At 41.4% G+C, this 12,554-nt stretch overlaps 1 protein-coding gene and 1 non-coding gene across 2 annotated transcripts; one reads left to right on the forward strand and one right to left on the reverse strand.

Moving 5' to 3' along the window:
* Positions 1–2,260: 2,260 nt before the first annotated feature.
* Positions 2,261–2,367, reverse strand: LOC122562898 (U6 spliceosomal RNA). The gene has a single exon (XR_006315439.1). It is a non-coding gene; the product is annotated as a U6 spliceosomal RNA (small nuclear RNA).
* Positions 2,368–2,661: 294 nt separating this feature from the next.
* LOC122562762 (dual specificity protein phosphatase 18-like) lies at positions 2,662–10,544 on the forward strand. Its single transcript, XM_043715918.2, has 2 exons — positions 2,662–2,918; positions 9,308–10,544. The coding sequence occupies exon 2, from the start codon at positions 9,348–9,350 to the stop codon at positions 9,933–9,935; it is 588 nt and encodes a 195-aa protein (XP_043571853.2). The 5' UTR covers positions 2,662–2,918; positions 9,308–9,347; the 3' UTR covers positions 9,936–10,544.
* The last annotated feature ends 2,010 nt before the right edge of the window (positions 10,545–12,554 follow it).

The following is a 12,554-nucleotide window of genomic DNA, read 5'->3' on the forward strand; positions in this document are numbered from 1 at the left end:
GTCTAAGGAGCCTTGGCGAGCTAATGCGATGGCATGCACAAGTTCCATCAGTCCACCAATGAAAGTTTTATTTTCAAGCTGATAAGAGCTGGTCCTGAATATCATTGTTATGTCTATCTCTGTTCCTGAGTAAGGTGTGCCACCTCTTTTTCGAAGATTTTGGACACCAACCCTCATATGTCAATAAGCAGATCTGTGTCATACTTCAATAATGTTCTTAGGAGGCATTCTTGGGCGATTTTAGCATTTAAAATATGCTTAAGCAATTCAAATCCTGTTTCTAAATTTATGCAAACAACAGCAGAGATTACCTGGCAATTAATAATAATTTCTGACAACATTGTTGCACAGACAGTACAAGGTTCAACTATGTTGAAGAGGAAGCAAATAAAGTAAATTTCATTGTACATTCCATCTGAAAGTGGAAAAAGTTTGCAGGAGAAATGTAATGTTTTAAGAAGGGAAATGAAACGTGAAAGTTAAAAGAGAAAAAGTATAACATAGCAAAGATAAGTGGGAAAACGGAGGACTGGGAAGCTTTTAAAGAACAATAGAGGATTACTAAGAAGGAAATACACAGAGAAAAAATGAGGTACTAAGGTAAACTGGCAAAAATATAAAGGAGGATAGTAAAAGCTTTTTTAGGTATGTGAAAGGCCTGAACTTAAGGGAATTTATATTTGCCAGGAATTGGTGTTGGAGAGACTGTTAGGCCTGAAGGTTGATAAGTCCCCGGGGCCCGATGGTCTACATCCCAGGGTACTGAAGGAGGTGGCTCGAGAAATCATGGATGCGTTGGTGATTATTATCCAGAGTTCGATAGATTCGGGATCAGTTCCTGTGGATTGGAGGGTGACTAATGTTGTACCACTTTTTAAGAAAGGTGGGAGAGAGAAAGCAGGAAATTATAGACCAGTTAGTCTGACCTCAGTGGTGGGAAAGATGCTGGAGTCTATTATAAAGGATGAAATTACGACACATCTGGATAGTAGTAACAGGATAGGTCAGAGTCAGCATGAATTTATGAAGGGGAAATCATGCTTGATTAATCTTCTGGAATTTCTTGAGGATGTAACTCTGAAGATGGACGAGGGAGATCCAGTAGATGTAGTGTACCTGGACTTTCAGAAAGCTTTTGATAAAGTCCCACATAGGAGGTTAGTGAGCAAAATTAGGGCGCATGGTATTGGGGGCAAAGTACTAACTTGGATTGAAAGTTGGTTGGCTGACAGGAAACAAAGAGTAGTGATAAACGGCTCCATTTCGGAATTGCAGGCAGTGATCAGTGGGGTACCGCAGGGATCAGTGCTGGGTCCACAGCTTTTTATAATATATATATTAATGATAAAGAAGATGGTATTAGTAATAACATTAGCAAATTTGCTGATGATACTAAGCTGGGTGGCAGGGTGAAATGTGAGGAGGATGTTAGGAGATTACAGGGTGACCTGGACAGGTTAGATGAGTGGTCAGATGCATGGCAGATGTTATCCACTTTGGTGGCAAGAACAGGAAGGCAGATTACTACCTAAATGGAATCAATTTAGGTAAAGGGGCAGTACAAAGATATCTGGGTGTTCTTGTACACCAGTCAATGAAGGTACAGCAGGTAGTGAAGAAGGCTAATAGCATGCTGGCCTTCATAACAAAAGGGATTGAGTACAGAAGCAAAGAGGTTCTTCTGCAGCTGTACAGGGCCCTGGTGAGACTACACCTGAGTACTGTGTGCAGTTCTGGCTCCAAATTTGAGGAAAGACATTCTGGCTATTGAGGGAGTGCAGCGTAGGTTCACGAGGTCAATTCCTGGAATGGCGGGATTACCTTACACTGAAAGACTGGAGCGACTGGGCTTGTATACCCTTGAGTTTAGAAGACTGAGAGGGGATCTGATTGAGACATATAAGATTATGAAAGGATTGGACACTCTGGAGGCAGGAAACATGTTTCCGCTGATGGATGAGTGCCGAACCAGAGGACACAACTTAAAAATACGCGGTAGACCATTTAGGACAGAGATGAGGAGAAACTTCTTCACCCAGAGAGTGGTGGCTATGTGGAATGCTCTGCCCCAGAGGGCAGTGGAGGCCCAGTCTCTGGATTCATTTAAGAAAGAGTTGGACAGAGCTCTCAAAGATAGTGGAATCAAGGGTTATGGAGATAAGGCAGGAACAGGATACAATTTAAGGATGATCAGCCATGATTATATTGAATGGTGGTGCAGGCTCGAAGGGCAGAATGGCCTACTCCTGCACCTATTGTGCAAAATATGGAACGCTTCACGAATTTGCGTGTCATCCTTGCGCAGGGGCCATGCTAATCTTCTCTGTATCGTTCCAATTTTAGTATATGTGCTGCCGAAGCGAGCACAACCTAAACGTGGTATTCAGTGCTTTATAAAGCTTTGAATTCCAACCATCTTTATGTATAGGTGATAGTTGGTTTTAAATAGGATTAGTCATGCAATACATTTCACATACTCCATGTCAATTGGGTATTATGAACCTCCACTTTTATTTTTCAGAGTTTCTTCAATTAAACAGGAACATAGAAATAGAATGTTGCGCTTGGATGTAAATGAAGCACTCTTTTGATTGGGGCGGCGCAGTGGGCGGGGCCTGTCGCTAGGGTGGGCGAGGCCTGTTGCTCGGGTGGGCCTCTGGCTCGGGCTGTGGAAGGAGCAGACCCAGGCCAGTTCCTGTTGACAAGCTCAGTGTCAGGCCCAAACAGCCATCTCTATTTGTACTTCACTCCTTCCCATTTACCGTCAACAAAACTCTTTATGTTGTTTTTTAACCTGATTTTGTTTTTAATCAGTAAAACACCTTTGGATGTTTATTTCAAATTTTGACCATCACATAAATGCAAATTGCTCCTTCCCTGGAAATGGTCATCTTTGAAAGTCTCGATGAAGTTGTCAGGTATAATTTATTAGATGTAATATTTTATCTTGGTCGGGGCCATTTATATTGTAGTTAATACATCAAGTGCATTACTTAGTATGGGATGTACACTCAGAAATTTACAACTTTTTGGGAGATGATTTTGCCTTTTGTTCATTTAGACATTACAGGCCAGTATTTATAAACAAAAACAGAAATTGCTGGAAAAGCTCAGCAGGTCCTTACTTATAAGCAATGCTTAATCTGCCTTGAGAAGACTGTGGTGAACCTCCTGGATTCGCTGCAGTCCATTTGGTGTAGATGTACACACTGTTAAGAGAATGAATATTAAGTTTTGGACACAGCAACACCAAAGGAACAGCAATGTAGCTTAGAGGGGAACTTACAGCTGGTGATGTTCCCATATAATTGCTGCCCTTGTCCTCCTATATTGTAATGATTGTGTGTTTAGATGTTGCACTGCAAAAATCCTTGGTGAAGTTTTTGGAGTCTAACACTGCTGCCTCTGACCATTAATGGTGGAGGAAATTGATGTATGTTTATGAGGTGCAGTTAAGTGGGCTGGATAGGTTCAAGCTACTTCAGTGTTGATGGAACTGAATTCATCCAGGCAAGTGAGGAATATCCCATCACACTCCTCATTTGTGCCTTGTAGATGGTGGACACATTTTCAACAGTCAGGGAGTGAATTTCTCGCTGCAGGAATCTTAGCCCCTGTCATACTCTTGTCGCAACAAAATTTATCTGGCTCGTTCAGTTCAATTTATAATCACTGGTCACTTGGAGGATACTGATAGTAGAGGGACTAGAGTTCAAAAAGGCTATGAATATCAAGAGATAATAGTTTGATTCTCATTTTTGGAGATGGTCATTGGCCTGAATGGTGCAAAAATTACTTGCCACATGTCACGTTGGACATACAACTTGCTGCGTTTGGACTTTTGACCATAGAGTCATAGTCATAGAGATGTACAGCACAGAATCAGACTCTTCGGTCCAACCCATCCAGTCCGACCTGGTATCCTAACCTAATCTGGTTTCATTTTCACCAAATCCCAAGCCCTTCCTATTCATATACCTATCCAAATGCCTTTTAAATGTTGTAATTATACCAGCTTCCTCTGGCAGCTCATTCCAAACACATTCCACCTGCTGCGTGAAAATGTTGCCTGTTAGGTCCCTTTTAAATTTTACCCCTCTCACTCTAAACCTATGCCCTCTACTTATGGACTGCCTCACCCCAGGGAAAAGACCTTGTCTTTTTACCCTGTCCATACACCTCATGATTTTATAAACCTCGATAAGGTCACCCCTCAGCCTCCAGCCTATTCAGCCTCTGCCAATAGCTCAAATCCACCAACCCTGGCAACATTCTTGTAAATCTTTTCTGAATCCACTTCATTTCTTGAGCAGATATCCAGGACTGAAGGTGTGCAATTATTAGCAAACATCCCCACTTCTAACTTTAAGTGGAGGAAGGTAATTGATGAAGCAGCTGAAGTTGATTCGGCCAAAAACACTATCCTGGGGGATTATTGCAGTGATATCCTAGAGCTGAGATCACTGATGTCCAACAACTACAACCATCTTTTTTTATATGAAGTATAACTCTAACCAGTGAACAGTTTCTCCCCAATTCCTATTGACCGTAGTTTATCTAGATGTCACATTTGGCCAAATATGGCCTTGATGTAAGGGTCATTATCTGTCACCTAACTTATGGAGTTCAGCCCTTTGTTCATATTTCAACAAAGGCTACGATGAGGTTAGCAACTAAGTGACTCTGGCAGAACCAAACACAGCATCAATGAGGTTATTTCCAAGCCAGTGCTGCTTCATAGCACTTATTGATGACACCTTCCATCATTCACTTAGCACCAAGATGATGGATCAGTAATTAGCGAGAGTGGATTGGTCTTTCGTTTTGTGAACAGGACAGACATGGGCAAATTTCCATATACCTGGGTCGATGCCAATGTTGTAGTTGTCCATGTTAGCACTGGCAGACAGGAAGGTGGTTTGAAGTGAGTCTATTTCAACACCAGGATCATCCAGAATAAGGTAGGTGAACTTGTGGCATGGGTTGGTGCTGTCGATGTTGTGGCTATTTGTGGAGTTTAGATGTTTCAGTAAGATCAGGGAAGGTGGTAAAAGATGGGGAGGTGTGACGTTGTTAGTCAAGGACAGTATTACGGTTGCAGAAAGGACGTTTGATGAGGACTCATTTACTGAGGTAGTATGGGTTGGGGTTAGAAACAGGAAAGGAGTGGTCACCCTGTTGGGAGTTTTTGTCAGCCTCCGAAAAGTTCTACATATGTAGAGGAAAGGATTGCAAAGATGATTCTGGATAGGAGTGAAAGAAACATGGTAGTTGTTATGAGGGACTTCAACTTTCCGAATATTGACTGGAAACACTATAGTTCGAGGACTTTAGATGGGTCAGTTTTTGTCCAATATGTGCAGAAGGGTTTCCGTACACAGTATGTAGATAGGCCAACAAGAGGCGAAGCCGCATTGGATTTGGTATTGGCTAATGAACCGGGCCAGGTGTTAGATTTAGAGGTAAGTGAGCACTTTGGTGATAGTGACCACAATTCGGTTATGTTTACTTTAGTGATTGAAAAGGATAGGTATATACCACAGGGTAAGAGTTATAGCTGGGGGAAAGGCAGTTATAGAGTCATAGACGTGTACAGCATGGAAATAGACCCTTCGGTCCAACCCATCCATGCAGACCAGATATCCCAACCCAATCTAGTCCCACCTGCCAGCGCTCGGCCCATACCCCTCCAAACCCTTCCTATTCATATACCCATCCAAATGCCTCTTAAATGTTGCAATTGTACCAGCCTCCACCACTTCCTCTGGCAGCTCATTCCATACACATACCACCCTCTGTGTGAAAACGTTGCCCCTTAGGTCTCTTTTTTCTGTTTCCCCTCTCACCCTAAATCTATGCCCTCTAGTTCTGAACTCCCGACCCCAGGGAAAAGACTTTGTCTATTTATCCTATCCATGCCCCTCATAATTTTGTAAACCTCTATAAGGTCACCCCTCAGCCTCCAATGCTCCAGGGTAAACAGCCCCAGCCTGTTCAGCCTCTCCCTGGAGCTCAGATCCTCCAACCCTGGCAACATTCTTTTAAATCTTTTCTGAACCCTTTCAAGTTTCACAACATCTTTATGATAGGAAGGAGACCAGGATTGCATGCAATATTCCAACAGTGGCCTAACCAATGTCCTGTACAGCCGCAACATGACCTCCCAACTCCTGTACTCAATACTCTGACCAATAAAGGAAAGCATACCAAATGCCTTCTTCACTATCCTATCTATCTGTGACTCCACTTTCAAGGAGCTATGAACCTGCACTCCAAGGTCTCTTTGTTCAGCCACACTCCCTAGGACCTTACCATTAAGTGTATAAATCCTGCTAAGATTTGCTTTCCCAAAATGCAGCACCTCGGCATTTATCTGAATTAAACTCCATCTGCCATTCCTCAGCCCATTGACCCATCTGGTCAAGATCCTGTTGTAATCTGAGATAACCCTCTTCGCTGCCCACTACACCTCCAATTTTGGTGTCATCTGCAAACTTACTAACTGTACCTCTTATGCTCGCATCCAAATCATTTATGTAAATGACAAAAAGCAGAGGGTTCAGCACCGATCCTTGTGGCACTCCACTGGTCACAGGCCTCCAGTCTGAGAAACAACCCTCCACCATCACCCTCTGTCTTCTACCTTTGAGCCAGTTCTGTATCCAAATGGCAATTAAGCAAGATTTAGGATGCATAGGATGGAGAAGGAAACTGCAGGGGATGGGCACAACTGAAATGTGAAGCTTGTTCAGGGAACAGCTACTGTGTGTCCTTAGCCAGGAGGGACCTAAAGAAAGAGCTAAGAAGAGTCAGGAGGGGACATGAGAAGTTTTTGGCAGGTCGGATCAAGGAAAACCCTAAATCTTTTTATAGGTATGTCAGGAATAAAATAATGACTCAAGTAAGATTAGAGCCAGACAAGGACAGTCGTAGGAAGTTGAGCGTGGAGTCCGAAGAGATAGAAGAGGCGCTAAATGAATATTTTTCGACAGTATAGACACAGGAAAAAGGCAATGTTGTCAAGGAGAATACTGAGATACAGAATATTACATTAGACGGGATTGAGGTTCATAAGGAGGACATGTTAGCAATTCTGGAAAGTGTGAAAATAAATATGTCCCCTGGGCCGGATGGGATTTATCCTAGGATTCTTTGGGAAACTAGGGAAGAGATTGCAGAGCCTTTATCTTTGATCTTTATGTCGTCATTGTCTACAGGAATAGTGCCAGCAGACTGGAGGAGAGCAAATATTGTCCCCTTGTTTAAGAAGGGGAGTAGACACAACCCTGGTAATTAAAGACCAGTGAGCCTTATTTCAGTTGGGGGTAAAGTATTATAAGAGTTAGGATTTATAATTATCTAGAAAGGAATAATTTGACTAGGGATAGTCAACACAGTTTTGTGACGGGTAGATCAAGCCTCACAACCTTATTGAGTTCTTTGAGACAGTGACCAACAGGTAAATGAGGGTAAGCGGTTGATGTGGTGAATATGGATTTCAGTAAAGCATTTCACAAGATTCCCCACAGTAGGCTATTGCAGAAAATACAGAGGCATGAGATTGAGGGTGATTTAGTGGTTTGGATCAGATATTGGCTAGCTGAGAGAAGATAGAAGGTGGTGGTTGATGGGAAATATTCATTCTGATGTTCAGTTACTAGTGGGGTACGGCAAGGATCTGTTTTGGGCCACTGTTGTTTGTCATTTTTATAAATTACCTCAATGAGGATGTAGAGGGTTGGATTAGTAGATTTAAGCTGCAGAGCTGGGCTAAGAGATGGCAAATGGAGTTTAATGCGGAAAAGTCTGAAGTGATTCACTTTGGAAGGAGTAACAGGAATACAAAGTACTGGGTTAATGGTAAGATTCTTGATAGTGTGGATGAGCAGAGAGATCTCTGTGTCCATGTGCATAGATTCCTGAAAGCTGCCACCCAGGTCGATAGGGTTGCTAAGAAGGCATACAATGTGTTAGCTTTTATTGGTAGAGAGATTGAGTTTCAGAGCCATGAGGTCATGTTGCAGCTGTACAAAACTCTGGTGCGGCCGCACTTGGAATACTGCATACAGTCCTGGTCGCCGCATTGTAGGAAGGATATGGAAGCATTGGAAGGGGTGCAGAGGAGATTTACCGGGATGTTGCCTGGTATGGAGGGAAGGTCTTATGAGGAAAGGCTGAGGGACTCGAGGCTGTTTTTGTTAGAAATAAGAGGGTTAAGAGGTGACTTCATAGAGACATACAAGATGATCAGTGGATTAGATAGGGTGGACAGAGTGAGCTTTTTTTCCTCAGATGGTGATGGCTAGCATGAGGGAATGTAGCTTTAAATTGAGGGGTGATAGACATAGGACAGATGTCAGAGGTAGGTTCTTTACTCTGTAGTAAGGGCAGGCATGCCCTGCCTGCAACAGTAGAAGACTTGCTAAACTTTAAGAGCCTTTAAATATTCATCAGATCAACACATGGATGATAATGGAATAGTATAGGTTAGATGGGCTTCAGATTGGTTCACAGGTCAGCGCAACATCGAGGGCCAAAGGGCCTGTTCTGCGCTATAATGTTCTAAGCTCTAATAATAAGCAAACCAGCCTAATTCAACATTCCTGTGCTAGGCCTGAGCCCCCTTGGATACCAAGTGGGTATCCAAATACATTTACTGATGAGAATTTCTACTTTTACCACCCTTTCAGGCATTGACTTCTCGGTCCCTACCACTACCTAGTTAAAAAAGAATATTTCCACACCTCCCGCAATTACTTTAAATCTATGCTTCTCATTTTTTTCTAACCTCCACTAAGGTATATGTGTCATCCCTATGCACTTCATCTTGACCCTCATCATTTTATGTACCTCAATTAAGTCATTTCTTGGCCTCTATTCCAAGTAAAACAACCTTAGCCTAGCCAGTCTTAACTAAAGTTTTCCAGACATGGCAACATTCCCATTAATCACCTCTGCATCCTCTTCTGAACAATCACATCTTTCCTATCATGTGGAAAACGGGTCACTGTACTCAAGCTGTGATCTGGATAGTGTTGTATATTGCTGTAACATCTCTACTGCTTAAGATGCTCCTTAAGACATATATCTTGCCAAGTTTTTGATATCCCAATTATTATCTCTTAGGTCAAAAGTTGTCTGATAACATTCCTGTGGGCATCTTGGGCTGCTTGCTGTGTTAAAGGTACTAGATCAATGCAAGTGGTTGTTATCTACCCTGTCAGGACAATTAGATTAATGATACTCACTGGTCAGAAACTTGATATTTTCTCTCCAACTGGTACTTTTAACTGTTGTTTCTTTTTAGGAAACTTGAACATTGAAGAAAATCCGACGTTATATTTATAATGGATTTGAATCTTCAGTTGACAGCAAAAAGCATTTCATCACTTCACTCCAGACGACCCAGACCAAGTCTCTCTGGTTTGGCTCAGATAACACACAGTTTATATTTAAGCAATGCAGTTGCTTCAAACAATCAAAGCCTCTTGCAGTCAAATGGAGTGACGTGTATAATTAGTGTGACCTCAGAGGTGATTGGTTCTAAGTTTCCAGGTACTGAGTATATTAACATTCCAGTTGCAGATTCTCCATGTTCACAGCTAAGTGTGTATTTTGACATGGTGGCAGACAAAATCCAGCTTGTTGAAAAATCACATGGACGAACATTGCTGCATTGTGTTGCAGGAATCAGTAGATCCGCCACTTTGTGCCTTGCTTATCTCATGAAATACCATCACATATCTCTGCTCGATGCTCATACCTGGTTGAAAGCATGCAGGCCTATAATTAGGCCAAATAGTGGATTCTGGAAGCAGCTGATAGAGTATGAAGACAAACTCTTTGGAAAAACTAGCATCAAAATGGTGATGTCGCCACTAGGAATCATACCAGATATATATGAAAAAGAAACAAGAGGAATAATTCCTTTTTGATACTGTATATCAAGTGCATAAAGTCTATTGAATGGTGATATGTTTGTGCTATGAGTTGCTATTGTATACATTTGCTTTTAAAGACATCCATGGCTAACAATTAATACCTCACAAACATCATCTCACGCATTCCATGGCCCTCACAAGATAACAATCACAATGTATGGTGTTGATAAAGCACAGCAGGTCAGGTAGCATCCGAGGAACAGGAGAATTGATGCTTTGGACATAAGCCCTTCATCAGGAATGTGGCCCTCACAAGATCACGGTCAACTTCAGAAAAAAAAAACCTCATTTCAGTCTTCATATTCTCGTATATTTTTGTTCTTGCCATGATATTGATGTCGATAGTCTTCTGTCTGCAGTCAGTCCTAGGCTGCTATTATTTTCCTCTAGCTTTGCTCCTGGTCAGTTATTCAAATTCTACAGTAAGACTTTGTAACAACCCTAAGGTCCGTGAAGAAAAGCAGCCATCATAATGTATTTGTGCTTTGGTTGCACACACTGATTTTGAAGAGTTTGTTATTTTGAGAGAATGGAATCCGTGTGTAAGATGAACTTTCTTGAACATCACTTGTGTTCTAACTATGAAATAAAATTGTAGACATTCATGAGAGTATATATTGGAGCAACTAATTGGTTGTTTCAACATTGCATTCAATTCTAAAGAAGTAGTAATTTTACATGGCTAGCCTTAATAACTTGCAACAGAGCTTAGCATTATACTTAACCAAAGTGATGAAATTAGAACTGTTTATAAGCAGTACAAATATAACATTTAAGATGTTGCTACCCTTTTTTGTACTGTAGTTAGTAACTGTAAATTTTGGTGATAGAGTAATAACCTGCAATGAAATAATAAAATCAAAGTAAGATTATTTTTGTCAGAACAAACAGGAAAAACTGGACTGTACAACTCTTTGTATCTAAAAAGCACTTTTGGGTTTTGAAGATGAGAAAAGCTATGATCTTAATGTTTTATTTATAGGATGTGGACATCACAGGTAAGGCCAGAATTTATAACCCATCCTGAATTGTCTTGAGGAAGATTGTCATGAGCTGTTTTTTTAAACTACAACAGTGGTAGCAACGAAAGAAACTGTACATTTTAAGTTTGATTTGCAAAAGGAAAACAATGGTCTGCGAAAAGGGGTTTGGATTGGGGCAAGGCAGTTTTTATTAAAATAAGGCAGGATCTGTCCAAGGTAAACTGGGTACAGCTATTTTAGGTAAATCTACAGCAAAACAGTGATGGGGTGGGTGGCTGTATAACATAGAACTGGCAAGAGTACAGACCCAACATATTTGCCTAAGGGTGAAATGTTGGAGCAAAGATGATCCTGGATGTCTAGGAATATTCAGGATGAGACAAGGAAAAGAGAGCCTTTTAGCAGGAACAAAGGTAAGCTGTAATGGACCAGGCCAGACCCACTCAAAACATTTCAAGAAGGTAGCTCAGACCAACTTTTCATGTTGATTTAAGCAGATGTAAAGTGGATATTCCAGGAGTGATGCAGCTGGTCCAACCACTCAGTTGTAAACAAAGCAGAATTTGTTTATACATGAACAAAAGGAACTGAATTTAGAATAACACAACTATTCGAAAACCCAATCTATCTACCGCAACTTAATAATGCTGTTCCAAGTAGTTGCAACATTCCCATAAACACTCCCTTGGCAAAAAAAAAGGTAAAATCAAATACAGGTTCTTACAGTAGCGATATCAGAGAGGGAGGGGATGAACATGGAGTTGTTTCCTTGACTGCTTGCTCAAACCAAACCAAACCAAACCCTGAACTGGGAGAACTGGCCACTCCCCTTTCATTGTCCAAGTGTTTTAAAAGAAAGACTTAAAATCATTCTCAAGTAAATATTTCCAGACATATCGGAACCTCTGCAATTACGATCCCTCAAAACAAAAACCGAGGGCAGAATAACCTTGTTAAAGGAGCAGCATTGTCACATAGCAAATCAAAAGTGGCCTTCATGGAGTCTGAAAAATGCAAAGGTGAACTTAAGAAAGAATCGAGTGAGCAAAGAGGGAGAATGGGAGAACCCTGATAGGTAACATGAGGGAGAATACCAAGATATTCAATAATATATCAAGGGGAAGAGGAAAGCCAGGCAAAGATTAGGAACCAAAGGGGCAATCAGTACATGGAGCTGGAGGACGTTTGTATGGTGTTAAGACCATATGAAATAGGAACATAAGTAAGGCATTTTAGCCTGCCCTGCCATTCAGTGGGATAATTGGTTAACCAATATTCCACATGTCCACTTTCCTGTCCTTTCCACATAACCCTTGATTCCCAACTGATCAAGAATCTATCTCAGCCTTAAATATACAGAATGACCCTGCCCCCATAGCTCTCTTGGCAAAGGGTTCCAAAGAGTCACGACCCTCTGGGAGAAAAAATTACTCCTCATCCCTGCCTTAAATTGCTACCCTTCAACACTGAAATTATGCCCTCTAATTGTAATTCCAATGAGGGGAAACGTCTCAACATTTATCCTGTCGAGCCCCTTAAGAATCCTAAATGTTTCCATGCGAGTTCATTCTAATCTCCAATAGATAGATTCCCAACCTGTTTAATCTTTGCTCATAATACAATTCCTTCA

This window comes from Chiloscyllium plagiosum, unplaced genomic scaffold (genome assembly GCF_037043375.1).
Source record: "Chiloscyllium plagiosum isolate Xiang-an unplaced genomic scaffold, Cpla_swu_hap1 HiC_scaffold_24, whole genome shotgun sequence".
Lineage (NCBI taxonomy): Eukaryota > Metazoa > Chordata > Chondrichthyes > Orectolobiformes > Hemiscylliidae > Chiloscyllium > Chiloscyllium plagiosum.